This window comes from Rhinolophus sinicus, chromosome 2 (genome assembly GCF_057876585.1).
Source record: "Rhinolophus sinicus isolate RSI-liver-muscle chromosome 2, RSI-T2T, whole genome shotgun sequence".
Classification (NCBI taxonomy): domain Eukaryota; kingdom Metazoa; phylum Chordata; class Mammalia; order Chiroptera; family Rhinolophidae; genus Rhinolophus; species Rhinolophus sinicus.
Window position 1 is genome coordinate 73393251 of NC_142502.1, and position 21062 is coordinate 73414312.

A 21062-nucleotide genomic window follows, 5' to 3' on the forward strand; every position below is an offset into this window, starting at 1 on the left:
TGAGGCAGTCGGTCCCCAGTCGCTCTGGCTGCTGGCTACTCAATGCTAGCCTCTCATAGCAGTACACAGTAGCCCACGGCAGCCCACGGCAGCTCATGCCAACCTCGGGCTGCTCACGGCAGCCCAGCTCCAGGGAGAGCTGTTGCTCACAATCTTAGCTATAGAGGGAACAGTTCACTGGCCCATGTGGGAATCGAACCAGCAACCTCGGCATTAGGAGCATGGCACTCCAACCACTTAAGCCACAGGCCCGGCACAGCTGTTCTCTTTCTAAACATTTTACTAGGAATTTTCCTGGTCTCAAGATGTATTTTTTAAACTATAATTTATTTGATTTTTAATTTAAAATTTGAAAAATTAAAAAAAATTTTCTACCTATCCGTTTCAAAATAATAATACTAATATTATTACCAAGAGTATAATTATAAAAAAAAAGTTGAAGATTTCTTTGCCATTCTTTTATTCTTAAGGTAAAAGAACAAAATATCAAGTTTATCAAAATATCAAAATATCGAGTTTAAACTCACTTGAAAAAATTTCTGCAGCTTGTTAAGCTGCCTAACTCAGCATAATTAAATTCATTTGTTTCATTATGATTTCTAGTTTTAGATTCTGGATTTAAAATTTTGATTTTGTTTCATAAATTTATAAAACATTCACATGATTTTAAAGTCAAGGCCAGAAAAAGGTACTCGTAGAGAAACGTATCTTCCATTCATTCCCTGATTGGAAAACCAAATTGTTTTTGGTTTACCCATTGTCATGCGGGGGACCCGGCGGGGTCTCTGCTCCCGCTCCCCATACAAGAACGCAGGATATGGTGAGGCCAAAAAGGAACACCCACGGAGCCATAGGTAGGGGAGTCATACCACTATATTCTCTCTGGCGGCACTATACTCTCAATGGAGGCTGGATCCACACTGTCCGCAAACCGCCATCCGCGCTTGCCAGCCCAGCCGCCATCTTCTTGCTAGCCCCCATTCTCTCTCTCTTCTCCTTCTCTCTCTCTGCTAGCGTAGCCACAGCAGTTATATTAGCGGCCAATGGCTCACTGGTTACAGCTGTTGGCCAACTAGCCACAGCTGATGGCCATGCAATCACAGTTGATGGCCATTTACTACCTGAGCCAGGCACCTGTCTATGTGAGGCCGAGAGCCTGGAAACTACTTTCTGGGGCTCTGCCCCCACACCCATTCACTTTAAAAAAATGTATATATATATATATATGCTACCCCCTTTTATTAAGATAAAAAATATACCTTCCTTTTTTCACTTAAGATATCCTGGCTATCACTCCATAACTATATATAGAAATAGCACCCATTCCTTTTTACAGTCTATTTTTACAGCTGGTCAAGGAGTAAATCCATATGTAATTTTGCTGGATACTGCCCAAATCGCCTCCGTAGGGAATTGTACCATTTGCATTTTCACAACAATATTTGAGAGTACCTGTTTCACCCTCAGCCTTATCAACAGAACTTGTTAAACTTTGGAATTTTTGCCAATAATCCAAAAAATGAGAAATGACATCTCAATGTAGCTTTTTAAAATAAACTTTTAGTTTTAGAATAGTTTTATATTTACAGAAAAATTGCAAAGATAGTACAGAGAGGCCCTATTTACCCCATACCTATTTCCCTATTATTAACATTTTACATTAATTTTATGTATATTTTTCACAATTAATGAACCAATGTCAAGGAGATATTGTTAACTAAAGTTCATACTTTATTCAGATCTCCTTAGTTTTTACCTAAAGTCCCTTTTTTGTTCCAGGAGTCCATGTAGGAACCACATTACATTTAGTCATCCTGTCTCCCGAGGCTCCTCTTGACTGACAGTTTCTCATTCTTTGCTTGTTTTTGATGACCTTGACAGTTTTGAGAAGTACTAGTCAAATATTTTATAGAATGTCCCTCATATGGCCCATATCTGATGTTTTTCTTATGATTAGACTGGAGTTTTGGGTTTTGACAAGGAAGGCCAGAGAGGTAAAGTGCCGTTTTCATCACATCATGTTAAGGGTACATGCTGTGAACATGACTTAGCACTGTTTATGTTGACCTCGATCACCTGAGTGAGGTAGTGTTTGTCAGGTTTCTCCACTGTTACTCTATCTCCCACCTTTTCATACTGTACTATTTTGAAGTAGGTCACTGTGCACAGCTCACACTTAGGGCGTGGGGAGTTATGCTCCACCTCTTTAAGGGCAGAGTATTTACACAAATTATTGGGAATTCTGCTTGGGAAATTTGTCTCTTCTCCCCCATTTATTAACTTACTTAATAATTTATATCAATATGGGCTTTGTGGATATTTGTTTTATACTTTGGGCTGTGTTCCAATACTACTTTAATAATTTTATTGTTTCAATTGTTCCAACTTTGGCCTTTAGAAGCTCTTTCAATTGGCTCCTGTGTCCTTTGGACATGCTTCCCATAATTGTGGGAGTTTTTTGTTTGTTTGTTTTGTTTTGAGCACTAACTCCCTTTCTGGCACTGCAAAGATGCTCCATGCTCATCTTGTGTATTTTCTGCATCTGTCCTAGAATCAGCCATTTTTACAAGGAGCCCTGGATCTTTTTATTGGAGAATGTACTAGAAACCAAGATCTGGGTGCTGTGTGTATGTGTGCTCTGTTACTAGGTTGTCAACCCTCTCACCTGAAGAAACAAGGAAATATATGTATTTTTATTAACCTTAGTGTACACACATATCTATAAATGTTTTTATTAACCATTTGTATCTATATTAAGCTATACAAGAGTTTATACTGCCTAACTATAATCCATTACCACGTGGATCATTCTTTCTGTCCTTGCTATCTGTAACCTCTCATTCCAACAGTGAAAAACCTGACTCCCATGTCTGCCACCCATTTACTTAATTGTTCAGTCCCAGTATACATGTATACCATGTTTCCCCGAAAATAAGACCTAGCCGGACCATCAACTCTAGTGCATCTTTTGGAGCAAAAATTAATACAAGACTCGGTATAATAGTACATTATATTACCCAGTATTATATTATATTATATTATATTATATTATATTATATTATATTATATTATATTACATTAGATTAGATTATACCTGGTCTTATAGTAAAATAGAAAAAATATAATAAAATAAGACCAGGTCTTATTTTAATTTTTGCTCCAAAAGACACGTTAGAGCTGATGGTCTGGCTAGGTCTTATTTTTGGGGAATAAGACCTAGTTGTTTCAGAATTGTAAACCCATTTCCCCATGGGAAACAATTATCAATTAGAGTACAGTGCTTATGTACAGTTCTCTTATGTACAGGGTCTTACCGACCCTATTTCCAAAGTAATTTAGGTCAGCACCTTTTGCCCCCACCCCTTTCAGGAAGGTTGTTTTATACATTTGTAACAGAGAGACCCTTTTCACAGTCTGCAGTATTTTCTAGGATCCTTTGGCTTCCTAAATGATTTTTTAATAGTTTGCACATATTAGGGTTCATTATTTGTGCTGTAAAGTTCTACTGGTTTTGACAAATGCATTGTATCATGTATCTACCCTCAAGTAATAGTTTCACTGCCCTAAAAAGTCCCTTGTGTTTCACTTATTCAAACCTTCCCATCCCATACTTTTAGCAACTGCTCATCTGTTTACCATCTCAATAGTTTTGCATTTTTGTATTTTTCAGGATGGCATGAATGGGTGTCATAAATGGATATATACAGTAGCAATGAGTACATCTAGCTCAATACCACCTTTTCTATATATTCATTGTCCATATATTGTGTTGCTATTACTACACTCTTTATTCTGTCCCATTAAAATCTTTGTCTACCCTTGCACTGTATTATATTGTCATAGACAATGTATTTTTATAAATCTTGATATCTGATAGGGCAAGTTCTCCCACTTTGTCTTTTTTCAAGAATGTTTTAGATATTCTTGACCCTTTTTATTTTCATAAAAATTATGAGAATTACCGAAGAGCAGACCCTTATCAACATGATGCCCGGACTTCGTTCCCACATCAGGGGTTGAATCCGGCGATGTCTAGGCTAGGTACCCACACCAGGGGTCGAACCCGGGCCTCCTGGAGGAAAACCAGGAATCCTAGCTGCTACGTTGCCGGAGGGTGGGCCATCCTCGGTGTGGTATCCAGGTTATTGGCATCTCGAGCAAAGAATAGAATGAGATACCGAGGTAAAGTAGTGAAAGACCAGTTTATTAAAAGAAAAAGTACACTTCAAAGAGATAGGAGCAGGCCTGACCAAAAACGTGACTCAAAAAGGCTCGAAAGGCCCCGACTGATGATGACTTGGTGGTTTTATCCTTTTTATTCTAGGATGGACTGTTCCTCTCCAGGGGTGGGACCACTTGATTGACACTGGTGATTGACAAGGAGCTATTACCTCATCATTTTAAACTGCGCGTGTTCCTTCCCAGAATTCAGTCTGTTAATAATGATTTTAATGAACTTCTTAGTATATGTATGATATAATGATGGTATAATGAGGCACAGGTGAAATGAAGGTCGTTGCCTGTACTGTGCAGGTGTGAGTGACTGGTCTCATCTAGTTGGGTATTGTACTCATTTGTTTCCTCATAGGGGTTGATAATTATAGTGAAAAGGGGAAGTTTTGGGCGGAGAGGGGAGGTCCTTTAAGGAGTTGCATTCTGTGAGTTGAGTTGGATGTGCAGGAATGTAGAGATCCAATGCCTGTTTAACTGCCTGCCTTGTTTTCTCCTTGAGAGACATGATCCCCATAAAATCTCTATGGGAAGTTGAGGGACAGGAGGTCTTTTCTTCTGTATTTGCTTCCTGCTGGGCGGGGATGTAGAGCTAGCCCTACCTATTGGGGATTCACGGAACTCTCGCCCTATCTGATCTTATATGAGAGGAAGGGGTCTCGGGATCTGCCTGGAAGACCGTGTTGGCTTCTTTGGTTGGGACTGGTCATCTTGCTGGGGTATCATCTGTATCTCCAAGACCCCTGAATGAGGAAAAATATTTTTTATTTTATTTATTTTTTATTATTTTTAAATATATTTTAATTAATAAATTTAGAAGTGTTGGCTTAAAGAGCAGAGCTCAAAGCTATTGATGTGGGGTGGCTAAGTCCGTGATGGAAAGTCCGTCAGTTCTTACGGAGCCTATGGCCATTCAACTGGTCACTCAGGTGGCGTTAATTGTCCAAGAGCTGGGTCCAGAATGGGTTGGGAAGAACATTAGGCTTCAGTGATTACAATCAACAAGTACAAATCACAAGTTTCAAGATAATTATCTAAAGCAGGGGCAAAAAACACTTCTTATGATTCTTAGGCAACAATCTGTTGCCTAAGATTAAGAAACTGATTTATAAAATAATTAAGTGGGGGCAGGCGGGGGGGTTGGTAAGAGCTAAGAAACTGGGGAAAAGGAAACAAGAAAAAGGAAACTTAAAATCCCTATAGGAAAGAAAACAAAGTTTTTCAGTGGGGAAGTCTACTCGCTTGGCCCATATCAGTATCATGTTATGTTCCACAAAAACATTTTTTGAAGTTTTTATTGAGAGTACCTTGAATCTATAGATAAGTTTGTGATGACTTGATGTATTTACAATAATGAGTCTTCCAGTTCATGGACAGGTACACATCTCCATTAGTTTAGATTTCCTCTAGAGTTTTCTCCACAGAAATTTTGTATTAGATTTACTCATAGGCAATTGTAACTTTTTAGTATTAAAATTTTAAACCAATAGAAAAGTAGACTGAAGACTATATGAATTCACATATACCTGTCACCCAGCTTCTTTTGTATTTTCTACTTACGCAAATTGTATTGTTTAATAATAATGGTAGCTTTGTTTCTCCCTTTCCAATGCTATTATCTTTTTTTCGTTCCCTTACTATGCTTGCTGGGATAGGTGGTGCATGTTGAACAGGAATAGGGATAGCAAACATCTGCCTTCCTGATCTCAAAGGAAAAAACCTCAATTTTCCCCCCTTTTTCCTCCTTGCCCCCCAAATTCAGTTCAAGCCGAGCTATTGTTCACAATCTTAGCTGTAGAGGGTGCAGCTTACTGGCCATTGAGGGAATCGAACTGCGACCTGGGTGTTAGGAGCACGGCCAGCATGGACACCTGAGCCATGGGGCCGGCCGAAGAAAAAAAAACCTCAATTTTTTACCTTATATTATCATGTTGTGTTTTTGAAAGTCTTTCATCAGATCAAGTTTCTGTCTAGATTTAAATTGCTGATATGTTTTTTTTAATGAATGAATGTTAAATTTATTAGCTGCATATTCTGTTTCTGTTGAGATGATCATGTTTCTTCTTGATTCTGTTAATGTGACAGATTGTATTCATTGATTTTTTAAATTATAAACCAATCGTGCATTTCTGGTATAAAACCAATGAGGCAATAGGATAGTCTGAGCTTAAAAGAGCTATAGCCATGGTAAAACTTGGGGAGAAGCTGGGGGAAAATTATACTAATCTTACACAAACTCTCCCAAGGAATAGAAAGGAAATATTCCCTGTTTCATTTACATGAATACCAAAATTTGCAAGGATGGCATAAAAAATTTTTGAATTCATTGATTCAAATTATTAGTGAAACAAAATATCAACAAACTGAATTTAGCAATATACAGAAGGTAATACATCTTACAGTCACTAACTACATTAAGCTTTAACCTCTCCCCCGATTTTTTCCTGTCTTGGTCCATTGTTTACTTCAAATGACTTCTTTTAATATGTAATTAATTATTTATATGTTCACTTCTTTTAGTCTATCTTCCCCTAGAAATTTTTCAGAATGATATTTTAATAAAGTAATTTACTTAAATATTGTGTTGTTTATATATTGACATTTTGATAAAGTGCTTTTCTATTTTTCTTTTGGAAATTAAGAAGAAACATGGCGGCTATCTTTCTCTCACATTGAAAAGCACATTTTGGAAAATCATGGAAATTCTAAAACATGCTGTGAAAGTGATGGAGTGAAGTGTTGCAGGTAATTTCCTTCTTTTGTTAAATGGGGGATAATCTATGTAATGTTCAATTAAAAAAAAATTTGTTTTTACTCCATAGCTCAAACCTGAAGATGGTCATTGCTGGGTTGAGTTCTGGGGGAAGCACATGGCTAGATTGACCTGGAATGTTATCTAGAGGGTGAGCATGAAACCAGGGAAGCCAGATCTAAGGGACCAAGGAGGGAGTGTTGTTAGAAGGCAAGGCCAGGAGTTCCGGAAAAATGGCGGAGTGAGGTGAGCCTCTGTAAAGCTCCCCTGGAATTTACAAAGAATCGAACAACAAAAACTCCACAAAGGACTCCCTGCACAGCAGACAGGCAAGACGAAGAGGCCCACTACCGACTGAAATCACCTACAGGTGGGAGATTCGCGCGCGCGAGCGGGGGGAGGAGGAAAGTGAGAAGCGCGCGGAGACGCAGCTCCGGGGGCGCAGGACTCAGACCCAGCTCAGTGCGCCGAGCTCGCTGCTTCCCGGAACTACCGCAGCTGCGGGAGATCGGACTGCTAGGGCTCCGCCAGGGCTCCACAGGGCAGAGGGGACAGCATATAACACAGCTGAACCCAACGCTCACGGCAGAGACCTCGGAGAAAAGACTGAGGGAAAAAGGCTGAAAACGGTGGTTTAAGCCCGCACTGCCGAGCAGAGAACGGAGCCTTAGGCACTGAGACTAGCCGCCCCCTCCCTCCCCTCTCAGAGCTCGCCCCGCCCCCACCTGCCGGTGCTAGAAGCGAAACAGTAGCAGTGTCAGATCAAAACAACAGAAAATTTGCTATATTTGAGAACTGTGGCCCACAAACACAAATCCACAGCCCAACTAGTTCCGGCAAAGGGAAGAGAGCTGTGGAAGCAGTACCGGCTGTGGTGGTGGTCGCTGCCATTGCTCTGGGCCACCTCTCACAGCTCACCCCGCCCCTGGCCCCACCTATCTGGGCGGATCCCTGCAGGAGTAAACAGAGCTGCTGAACAAAAGAAAGACCTCTTCCTATCAACTTGTTGCAGAAGTCACTCCTGTAGATGTCTAGGAAGAGAAATAGTAAACCAATAATCGCCATGAGTAACCAAGGCAACAAGATAGCTCAGAAAGAAAGTGAAAAATCTCCAGAAAAGGCACTTAAATATACAGAAATATGTGACTTAAATGACAGAGAATTCAAGGCTGCAGTTCTGAAAAAACTCAACGAGATACAAGAAAACACAGATAGGCAGTTAAATGAACTCAGAAACTCAATTAAAGAACAGTATGAGCATTTTACGAAAGAGATTGAAATTTTAAAAAAGAACCAAATAGAATTTCTGGAGATTAAGAACTCAATAGAAGAAATTAAGAATGAAATAACCAGCTTAGGTAGTAGAGTTGACCAGATGGAGGAAAGAATCAGTGACATCGAAGATAGAAACCTGGAAATGACACAGATAGAAGAAGAAAGAGACTTGAGACTTAAAAGAAATGAAAGAACTCTACAAGAACTTTCTGACTCCATCAGAAAGAGCAATATAAGAATAATGGGCATACCAGAAGGAGAAGAAAGAGAGAAGGGAACAGAGAATATATTCAAACAAATCGTCGATGAGAACTTCCCAAATTTGTGGACAGAACTGGACCCTCGAATCCAAGAAGCGAATAGAACACCTAGTTACCTCAATCCCAACAGGCCTTCTCCAAGGCACATTGTACTGAAGCTGTCTAAAATCAACGACAAAGAAAGAATCCTCAAGGCAGCCAGGGAAAAGAAGACGGTAACTTACAAAGGAAAGCCCATTAGATTATCATCAGATTTTTCAGCAGAAACTCTACAAGCCAGGAGGGAGTGGAACCAAATATTCAAACTATTGAAAGAGAGAAATCATGAGCCAAGAATAATATATCCAGCAAAGATATCCTTTAGATATGAAGGAGGAATAAAGACCTTTCCAGACATACAGAAGCTGAGGGAATTTTCTAATACACGACCTGCACTACAAGAAATACTAAAGGAGGCTATTCGACCACCATCAACAGGGACAATTTGTGGCAACCAAAACTCAAAAAGGGGGAGAATAAAGGCCTGAACCGGAATATGGGAATGGAGAAAGTAAGCGTGCTGAAGAAAATGGAATACTCTAAATATCAAACTTACTTTTACATAAACTTAAGGGTAACCACTCAAAAAAAATCCAGAACTGAAATATATACTGAAATAAAAGAAGAAACAGAGGGAAACATCACAGAATACCACCACACAGAAATAACAGACAACAACAAAAAGGCAAAGAAACAATGGAGACACAGCCTTACCAGAAAACTAAAGATAGAATGACAGGAAATCCTCACATATCAATAATCACCCTAAATGTAAATGGACTGAACTCACCAATAAAAAGGCACAGAGTAGCAGATTGGATCAAAAAACTAAACCCAACCATATGCTGTCTCCAAGAGACACATCTCAGCTACAAGGACAAGCATAGACTCAAAGTGAAAGGGTGGAAATTGACACTCCAAGCAAATGGTGCCCAGAGAAAATCAGGTGTAGCCATAATGATATCAGATGAAACAGACTTCAAGGTGAAAAAGATAACAAGAGACAAAGATGGACATTTCATAATGGTGAAGGGGACTGTAAAACAAGAAGACATAACAGTCATCAATATTTATGCCCCTAGTCAGGGAGCACCGAAATACACCAAGCAACTACTAACAGAACTAAAGGGAGAAATTGACCAAAACACAATTATACTAGGGGACTTAAATACATCATTGACAGCTATGGATAGATCATCCAAACAGAAAATAAATAACGAAATAGTAGCCCTAAATGACACATTAGATGAAATGGACATAATTGACATTTATAGAGCACTTCATCCTAAAACATCAGACTACACATTCTTTTCTAGTGTACATGGAACATTCTCAAGGATAGACCATATATTGGGACATAAAATCAGTCTCAACAAATTTAAAAAGATTGAAATCATACCATGCATATTCTCTGATCACAAGGCTTTGAAATTGGATATCAACTGTAAAAAGAAAGCGGGAAAAAACACAAATACATGGAGACTAAACAACATACTTTTAAAGAAGGACTGGGTCAAAGAAGAAATTAGAGGAGAGATCAAAAGATACATAGAAACAAATGACAATGAAAATACATCCTACCAAAATTTTTGGGATGCAGCGAAAGCAGTTTTAAGAGGGAAATTTATCTCATTACAGGCCTATCTCAAGAAACAAGAAAATTCCCAAATAAATAACCTCATGTTACACCTTAAAGAACTAGAAAAAGAAGAACAGGTAAAACCCAAGGTCAGCAGAAGAAAGGACATAACAAAAATTAGAGCAGAAATAAATGAAATAGAGAACAGAAAGACAATAGAAAAAATTAATGTGACAAAGAGCTGGTTCTTTGAGAAGATTAACAAAATTGACAAACCCTTGGCTAGACTTACTAAGATAAAAAGAGAGAAGACACTGATTAACAAAATCAGAAACGTAAAAGGGGAAGTTATCACGGACACCACAGAAATACAAAGGATCATCCAAGAATACTATGAAGGACTATATGCCACCAAATTCAACAACCTAGAAGAAATGGATAAGTTCTTAGAAACATATAGCCTTCCAAGGCTGAACCATGAAGAACTGGAAAATCTAAACAGACCGATCACCAGTAACGAAATTGAATCAGTCATCCAAAACCTTCCCAAAAGCAAAAGTCCGGGACCAGATGGCTTCACTAGTGAATTCTACCAAACCTTCAAAGAGGATCTAATACCAATTCTGCACAAACTCTTCCAAAAAATTGAAGAAGAAACAGTACTCCCCAACACATTTTATGAGGCCAACATTACCCTGATACCAAAACCTGGTAAAGACAGCACAAAAAAAGAAAACTACAGACCAATATCTCTGATGAATACCGATGCAAAAATCCTAAATAAAATTCTAGCAAATCGAATACAACAATGCATTAAAAAGATTATTCATCACGACCAAGTGGGGTTCATCCCCGGGGCACAAGGATGGTTCAACATACGCAAATCCATCAATGTGATACATCATATAAACAAAATAAAGGACAAAAATCATATGATTATATCAATTGATGCAGAAAAAGCATTTGACAAAATACAACATCCATTTATGATTAAAACACTTAATAAAATAGGTATAGAAGGAAAATACCTTAACATAATAAAAGCCATATATGACAAGCCCTCTGCTAATCTCATAATTAATGGAGAAAGACTGAAGCCCTTTGCTCTACGTTCAGGAACACGACAGGGATGTCCCCTATCACCTCTGCTTTTCAACATCGTGTTGGAAGTCCTTGCCAGAGCAATCAGGCAAGAGAAAGAAATCAAAGGCATCCAAATTGGGAATGAAGAAGTTAAATTATCACTCTTTGCAGATGACATGATGCTATATATAGAAAACCCTAAAGACTCCACCAAAAAGCTATTAGAAACAATCAACGAATACAGTAAAGTTGCTGGCTACAAAATCAATGCACAAAAGTCCATTGCCTTCCTATATACCAACAATGAAATCTCAGAAAAAGAAATACAAAAAACAATTCCTTTTACAATTGCATCAAAAAGAATAAAATACCTAGGAATAAACTTAACCAAGGATGTGAAAGACCTATATGCTGAAAACTATAAGACTTTTCTGAAAGAAATTGAAGAAGACACAAAGAAATGGAAAGACATTCCGTGCTCATGGATTGGAAGAATCAACATAGTTAAAATGGCCATATTACCCAAAGCAATATACAGATTCAATGCAATCCCCATCAAAATCCCAATGGCATATTTTAAAGAAATAGAACAAAAAATCATCAGATTTGTTTGGAACCACAAAAGACCCCGAATAGCCAAAGCAATCTTAAGAAAAAAGAACTATAATGGAGGTATCACACTTCCTGACTTTGGCTTGTACTACAGGGCCACAATAATCAAAACAGCATGGTATTGGCAGAAAAACAGACATATAGACCAATGGAATAGAATTGAGAACCCAGAAATAAAACCACATAAATATGGACAGATAATTTTTGACAAAGAAGCTAAAAACATACAATGGAGCAAAGACAGCCTCTTCAATAAATGGTGCTGGGAGAATTGGATAGCCACGTGCAAAAGAATGAAACTGGACTGCTATTTGTCACCATGTACCAAAATTAATTCAAAATGGATCAAAGACTTAAGCATAAGACCTGACACAATAAACTGCATAGAAGAAAACATAGGTACTAAACTTATGGACCTTGGGTTCAAAGAGCATTTTATGAACTTGACTCCAAAGGCAATGGAAGTAAAAGCTAAAATAAACGAATGGGACTATATGAAACTTAAAAGCTTCTGCACAGCAAAAGAAACCATTGACAAAATAAAGAGGCCACCAACTGAATGGGAGAAGATTTTTGCAAACAGTGCCTCCGATAAGGGGCTAGTATCCAGAATATACAAGGAACTCATGCAACTCAACAACAAAAAAACAAACAACCCAATTGAAAAATGGGCAGAGGACTTGAAGAGACATTTCTCCAAAGAGGACATACAAATGGCAAATAGACATATGAAAAAATGCTCAACATCACTAATCATCAGAGAAATGCAAATCAAAACCACAATGAGATATCACCTCACCCCAGTCAGAATGGCCATCATCAACAAGACAAATAGTAACAAATGTTGGAGAGGCTGTGGAGAAAAAGGAACCCTCATACACTGTTGGTGGGAATGCAGACTGGTGCAGCCGTTATGGAAGGCGGTGTGGAGGTTCCTCAAAAAATTACGAATAGAATTGCCATATGACCCAGCAATCCCTCTCCTGGGTATCTACCCAAAAAATCTGAAAACATTTAGAGATAAAGACACGTGTGCTCCAATGTTCATTGCAGCTTTGTTTACAGTGGCCAAGACATGGAAACAACCAAAATGTCCTTCGATAGATGAATGGATGAAGAAGTTGTGGTATATATACACAATGGAATACTATTCGGCAGTAAGAAAAGATGATATAGGAACATTTGTGACAACATGGATGGATCTTGAGAGTATAATGCTGAGCGAAATAAGTCAGACAGAAAAAGCAGAGAACCATGTGATTTCACTGATATGTGGTATATAAACCAAAACAACAAAAGAACAAGACAAACAAATGAGAAACAGAAACTCATAGACACAGACAATGGTTTGGTGGTTGCCAGAGGGTAAGGGGGGTGGGGGGTGGGGGGTGGGAGATGAGGGTAAGGGGGATCGAATATATGGTGATGGAAGGAGAACTGACTCTGGGTGATGAACACACAACGGGATTTATAGATGATGTAATACAGAATTGTACACCTGAAATCTATGTAATTTTACTAACAACTGTCACCTCAATAAATTTAATAAAAAAAAAAAAAAAAAAAAAAAAAAAAAAAAAAAAAAGAAGGCAAGGCCAGAGAGCATAGTCCTGAACCTGGATCAGACGGATGTATAAAGTAAAACAGAGTAAGAGAGTGTAAACACTAGTCATGATTAGCCAGGACAATTGTCTTAGTATTCTGATCACTTCAAGGTAATGAATATTAATGTCACGTAATGGGAGGGTGCCAACAGATCACTCTTATTGGCTACTGGTGCTTGCTTTGAGGTGGTTTGTCTGCATTGAAGGCCAGGGACTGACTGGCTAAACTTGAATGAACAATTTCTTCTCAATCTCAGTTTCTAATGTTGTCCAGTATAAAGGTCTCAAAAGTTTAAAGATCAAAGCAAGAATACACAACATGCAGGCACAGGCTTCATGTACAGGTTTTGAAACCAGCGTTAAGAGAACTATATTGCTGATAAGGCTAAATAATTTTAAAAACATTAAAATTTGTCTATGAAATATCTGGATGAATAATGTAAATATTTGTAGCCTAGTAAGGCAAAATCATTGTATACAAATTAAAACAAGGTTTTTCTGAATACTAAGTAACTGGATGAATAATACAAATATCTTCTAGTTTCATGTAGTTGAATTAATCCTGATAGAATAAAATACTGAAGCTAGGAATGGGGAAGAGGGAAGAAACATATGTTTTTGAAATTGAAAGCATATATTTGAAAAAAAATAATGAGGTTTTAGAGTGATTATATATACAGAGGGTGCCAAAAAATGTATACACATTTTAAGAAAGGAAAAAAACTCTATTAAAATTGTAATACTCAATATATACTGATAACAAAAGATGAATACAAATCATGTGTATACATTTTTTTGGCACCCCTGTTACATATCTTCATTGTTTATTGTATCTTTATATGTTTTTCCTGTAATGTGCTTAATGCTCTTTGTGGAATAAAGCAGGTTGTAAATAAGTAAAAATAAATGGTTTTCTTTTTTATTCAACAGGAAAGATTGTTTAAAACTAATGAAATATCTTTTAGAACAATTGAAAAACAAGTTTGGAAACCGAGAGAAACTGGAAAATTTCTGTTCGTACCATGTGAAAACTGCCTTCTTTCACGTATGTACCCAGGACCCAACTGATGATAAGTGGCAAACCAAGGACCTGAAAATCTCCTTTGATCGGTGTGTGGAATACTTTCTTCAGTGCCTCAGGGCAGAAGATCTTAAGCATTATTTTATTCCTGGATTCAATCTGTTCTCTCAAGACCACATTGACAGAGGGAGTAAAGAATTTCTGTCAAATCAAATTGAATATGAAAGAAATAATGGATTTCCAGTTTTTGGTGAATTTTGAAATTATATTTTTAAAAAGAATCAAGAAATCCAGTGACTATAATAATTAGGATGTTTGAAATTTTTCACAGCAATGACTGATGAAAATGAATGTAACTAATTTTTCAGCTCAGTTTGTCTTACTAATAAACTCTACTGAGTATAGGGTGGCCGGATGGCTCAGTTGGTTAAAGCGCGAACTCTTATTCGTGGCTTACATAAATCTGGTGGGCTTTGTTTAATGCACAAACATATTTGGAAGCAATGTAGTAAGATAGGTAAGGAAATGAAAATATAAGTTCTACATTGTCTCTACAACTCTCAAGAAATTCATAATCTCCTAGGAAAATATTGGGTAATTTAATATGCATGGCTAAACATAAAACATAACATTTTCTTTCTTTATTTTATTTTTTTAAGTAATTTTATTGGGGGAATATTGGGGAACTGCATTTGTCCAGGACCCATCAGCTCCAAGTCGTTGTCCTTCAATCTAGTTGTGGAGGGCGCGGCTCACTGACCCATGTGGAAATCCACCCAGCAACCCTGTTCAGAGCTCGCGCTCTAACCAACTGAGCCAACCGGCCACCCCGCTTATGTTTATTTTTAGTAACACTTTTGTATGTATTCCTGAAAAGGCAGTACATACACATGGTATATAATTCAAAGAAATAGGTATGGAATAAAATGTCACCCTCTCAGGCATTGTTGAACTTAGAGGCAATTGTTGTTTGTTCACTTTTTCTATTCCTGTATTTTGCACATTTTCTTTACGACTGTTTTAATGAATGTTTTCTCATTGTTTTCTAGAAGTTTTATATTTTAGATACACTCATGTGCCGCATAACGACAGACCACACAATGAACGGTGGTCCCGTAAGATTATAATGGAGTTGAAAAATTCCTGTCAGCCATGGTAATGTCATAGTGCAATGCATTACTCATGTGTTTTGTGGTGATGCTGGTACCGTGTTTCCCTGAAAATAAGACCTAGCCGGACAATCAGCTCTAATGGGTCTTTTGGAGTAAAGATTAACATAACACTGGGTCTTATATTACGTAACACCCGGTCTTATAGTAAAATAAGACCGGGTCCTATATTAATTTTGCTCCAAAAGACACATTAGAGCCAATTGTCCGGGTTCAGTCTTATTTTCGGGGAAACACGGTATAAACAAATCTGTGCTGCCGGCTGTATAAAAGCGTGCACGTAATACATGATCATGGTAATACATGTTTATGTTACTGGTCTATGTATTTATTTACTGTACTATATTTTTTGTAATTATTGTCAAGTGTTCTCTTTGTACTTACAAAAAAAAAAAAATGTTTTCTGGGAGCGGCCGGATGGCTCAGTTGGTTAGAACTAGAGCTCTGAACAACAGGGTTGCCGGTTTGATTCCCACATGGGATGGTGGGCTGCACCCCCTGTAACTAAAGATTGAAAACGGAGACTGGACTTGATGCTGAGCTGCGCCCTCCACAACTAGATTGAGGGACAATGACTTGGAGCTGACGGGCCCTGGAGAAACACACTATTCCCCAATATTCCCTAATAAAATTTATTTTTTAAAAAAATGTTTGCTGTAAAACAGTATGCTGTGTTACACTGGAAGCAGCCTCATAAATCTTGTTTCCCAAGTCTCTTGATTACATTATTTTCTTCTGTGCTTGATTTAATCTCATGTTTTATACATTTAGTGTAGCCTAAGTGTACAGTGTTTATAAAGTCTACAGCAGTGTACAGTCATGCCCTAGGCCTCCACAGTCACTCACCACTCACTCACTGACTCACCCAGAGCAGCTTCCAGTTCTGCAAGCTCCATTCATGGCATGTGCCATATATAGGTGGACCATTTTTTATCTTTCATACCATATTTTTAATGTACTTTTTTATGTTTAGATACACAAATACCATTGTGTTACAGTTGCCTACAGTACTCAGTATAGTCACGCGCTGTACAGGGTTGTAGCCCAGGAGCAATAGGCTATGCCTTACAGCCTCGGCGTGTAGTAGGCTAGGCCATCTAGGTTTGTGTAAGTGCCCTCTGTGATGTTCGCACAGTCATGAAATTGCCTAACAACGCATTTCGCCAAGAGTATCCCTGTTAAGTGGCGCATGACAGTACTTACACTTTGTTGGTTGTCTATATAACGAATAACTTCTCCCACTGTGTAGATTGTCTTTACCATTTTTAGTTTCTTTTAGTAAACAAGGTTTTTAAATTTTAGTGTAGTTGAATTTATCAGTCTTCTATGGCTTGTGTATTTTATATATCTTGTTTAACAACCTACTATGTTTGAACATACTAAGAGAAAAGTTAGACATTTGGAGGAGAGTTTTGGGGACAATGAATGATAAATAGAAAAGAAGGCAAACAAAAAAATTCAAGCTACTTTTAACTCAAGGAAAAAAATGAATGTGTACAAAAGAAAAGTAATCATAGTATGATTTGAGAATATTGCTCACCTGTAGTTAAGTATTTATATAGTAAAAGTAACAACCATTGACTATTAATCTTATAAAAATTATGATTAATTATGTGGGGAGGATAGGGCCACAGGCTGCATGCTTGTGTGGTGATAGTGGTGGTAGAGAGGGTTAGATTGTGTTAGATTCCTATTGCTGCATAACAAGTTACCACAAACTCTAACTTAATACACATTTATTATCTCATAGTTTCAGTGGGTCAAGATTCTGGGCATCGCGCTAGGCAGGGCCTCACAAGGCTACAATGAAGATGTCAGCTGGGATTGTATCATCTGAGGCATGTCTGGAAAAAAATCCCGTTTTGTTGGCAGTATTCAGCTCCTTACAGTTAGAAGACTGAGGACTTCAGCATATTTCTGAGTGTTGATAAACTGCCTTTGGTTCCTTGCCATGTGAATCTCCCAACATTGGCAGCTTACTACTTCAAAATCAGCAAGGGAGTGAGAGACTCCAGCAAGAGCAGCACTACAATCTTCTTTAACAAACATAATTACATACACATAATCATGTACATCCCATTGCTTTTACATATTTAATTGGTTGGAAGCATACTAAAGGGGAGGGGAATCAAGAATGTTGTGTCAGTTTATCCAATTATATCATTGGGGAAAACAACATCCTCACTTCTGCCACCAATTGTAGTTTCAGGAGATTCCCCAAATCACTCTCATGTTTAATAATTCACTGGAAAGACAGAACTCAGTGAAACCTTTGTACTCATGGTTACAGTTTATTACAGGATAAGGGTACGGATTAAAATTCGCCAAGGGAAAAGTCACATAGAGCAGAGTCCAGGAGGGTACCAAACACGGGACTTCCATTCTTTTCCTGTGGAGTCATGGATGCATTATTCTCTTATCATCAATGTATAATAGGACATATGGAATATTGCCAACCAGGAGAGCTCACCTAAGCCTCAGTATCCAGAGTTTTTATCAGAGCCCATTGGTTCGTTGCCAACATGTCTAACTTCAGTCTCCAACCCCTCTCGAAGCCAAGTGATATGGCCCAAAGGCCCACCATAAATCATTGTTAGACTTTCTGGCATGTTCCAAGGCCTTAGTGATTATCTCCCAGAAGCCAACAGCAAAGGTAAGACCCGTCTTTGAGTTAGGTTAAATTATACCTTGATATGAACCAGAAGGTCAGGGTTATGAGTCCACCCTGAGTTTGACCATCGCAGATGTGAAAGAGCTGAATTCTCTCTCTTATAGTGGGAAATCAGTAGAAATATCAAATTTGAAAAACCAAGAAAATGTAAGCATATTATTTAAAAATGGCTGAAAGATGAAATTGTTGCATCTTGGTAATAGAAAATGAAGGGTAAGGGCGGGGGACTTTTTTTTTTTTTTTAAATAAGCTTTGTAGAATTATTTGCTTCTGTATACTACATGCATATATGATTTGACAAAGATGAAATTTTTTTTTTAGTTTCTTGGGGTGACAATTGTTAGTAAAATTACATAGGTTTCAGGTGTACAATTCTGTATTACATCATCTATAAATCCCATTGTGTGTTCACCACCCAGAGTCAGTTCTCCTTCCATCACCATATATTGCCCTCATCTCCCACCCTCCATCCCCCCTTTGTGTCCATTTAAAAGTAATATGTAACAGAATCAGATGCTCATGTTTAAATGTAAAGAAGAAAGTTAAAATTGCTTATAATTCCACTACCCAGAGAGATGGCATTATTAACTTAATAATTTTCTCTGGCTGATTTTAGGATTTTTGTCTTTGGCATTCTGGAATTTCATTATTATATGTATAGTTGTGTATAACTTTTTATTTACCTGGCGTGAGATTCATTGAGCTTGATTCTGTGGCTATTTTTTATTGGTTTTGGAAAATTCTCAGCCATTATCTCTTAATATTGGCCTGGCCCTAACCTTTTTGTCTTCTCTGGGACGCTAGTTAAATGCATGTTAGAACTTCTAAGGAATTTTCTATTGTTTAACCCTCTTTTGTATTTTCTATCTTTTTTGTCTTTCTGTGTTGCAATCTGGATTCTGACTTATCTTCTAGTTCACTTATTCAGTGTTCAATTATGTCTAATCCTCTGGTTAATTCATCCTTAAAAATTATTTTTTATGAAAATATCTATCTATCTATCTATCTATCTATCTATCTATCTATCTATCTATCTATACACAAAATTAGGGTAATATCATATCTCATTTCTATACCCTGCTTCAATAATATCATTCCACTTTTCTGTTTTAATTTGTGGTCATTGAGTTTGAAATTTTTTATTGTATATATTTTTTATTTCTAGAAGTTTAGTCTGGTTCTTGTTCTCATTGGCTATGTTACTTCCTGTAGTCTATTTCTGGCAGCAATTTTGAAGCCTGTGTTGTTTAATAGTAATCGTAGTTTTATAATCTGATAATTTCAATAGTTGTAGTTTACTATAGCTGTTTCTATTGTTTCTTCTGGTTCTTCTTTGTGGTGCATGGTTCTTTTTCTACTCAGTGCTGTTTATTATTCTTGAAGAATTTTTGTGGAGCTTCTTTTTGGCCTAGTATGAAGGTGCCTCCCTCTAGAGAGGATTTGTTTGCATTTGCCAGGCTTCTGGGGGACATTAGCAATCAGTGAATGAAGCACATCAAATCACAATTACTTCTGGAAGCTTCTTGAACCACCGAGTCAATGTGAACATGGGTTTCACATCTATATAAACTGAGGCAATACTTCTCAATGTTATTTTTCACTTTTCATTTTGACTCCTACTCTTCTAAGTGCCAGGGCCACCTGCTTGCAGAAAGCTGGAAGTAGGTTTACTTTTGTTTTACCTTACCTTAAGGTGATAGCCCTTTGGTATCCTAATTTAATGTGAAGAGGGTGTTATTTAAATTTTTCAACTTAAATGGACCTTGATTCTTGACTTTTTTTTTTCTTTTTGTCACCAAAGTCAATATTCAGTTTTTCAGTATGGTAATCTATGCCTGTGAAGTTGTTATAAGAGATACTGGCTCCTTTGGGTTATGGAGCTTCCATGCTAAGGTGGACCTCATACCCAGTGAGGTGGGTCTAGTCTCTGGCCTCTGAAGTGTCACCTGGGATCATCAATGAGACTAGCTCCAGGATGGTTATATGGACTTATGCGAGGGCTACTCCCATGAACACCTGACAGTGCCTTGCTGGCAAGCTGTTTCATATGCTCCTGAGTGAATCTGATGCTAAGCATGGCTGTTTGTGGTATTATGAGTCTGAATATTTAGTTTAACCTAGGAAAATGCCACCTTGCCTCCCTTCCCACTGGCTTAGCAGAATACGGTCATCAAACGTCCCAAACGGTTTTGGAGTTGCCTGTGCTCTGCTTCACTCTCTTGGACTCTTGGATTTCTAGTTCCTTAGTGTCCTGCCAACTTTTCTGCTTTTAAGGAGACTTTTAAAATAACAACTCTATTAAGATATAAATTACACAACAATTCATTCAAGTGCACAATTCCGTGGTTTTTAGTATATTCAAAAGTGGTGTACCCATTACCACTATGTAATCCCAGTACATTTTCATCACTCCAAAAGAAACCCGGTACTTAACACTTTATATTTAATTTTGTTTTAAGAAGGTGGTCTCCTAGCTGTTAGCCTAGCCCACCTTCACTGAAAACCTTTCTCTAACACATTAATGATAGTATGTTTTACTTATTTTAAATATGTTCATGCAATAAAATGTTTCTTACAAAAATTTATTCTTGTTATCATACACTTTTTGGTAAATGTTTGTGATTTTTATATTATGAATGTATTTCCTCATTACTATTCACTTTTTTCTGACAGGTGATATATGCACATGCTAAAAAAAAACCTCCAAAAGTACCTAAGGACAGTGAAAGTATACGGTTGGTGCAAAAGTAATTGTGGTTTTTGCCGT

The 21062-nt window shown here is 37.6% G+C and overlaps 1 protein-coding gene across 2 annotated transcripts in view; it reads left to right on the top strand.

The window, feature by feature from the left end:
- Positions 1–16344, top strand: part of CGAS (cyclic GMP-AMP synthase) — a 29414-nt gene extending 13070 nt beyond the window's left edge. For both annotated transcript variants that reach the window (XM_019749272.3, XM_019749271.3), the window contains 2 exons: positions 6873–6975; positions 14365–16344. In XM_019749272.3, coding sequence (XP_019604831.3) covers positions 6873–6975; positions 14365–14716 — 455 coding nt within the window. In that variant the 3' untranslated portion in view covers positions 14717–16344. The remainder of the gene's footprint in view (positions 1–6872; positions 6976–14364) is intronic.
- Positions 16345–21062: the final 4718 nt, after the last annotated feature.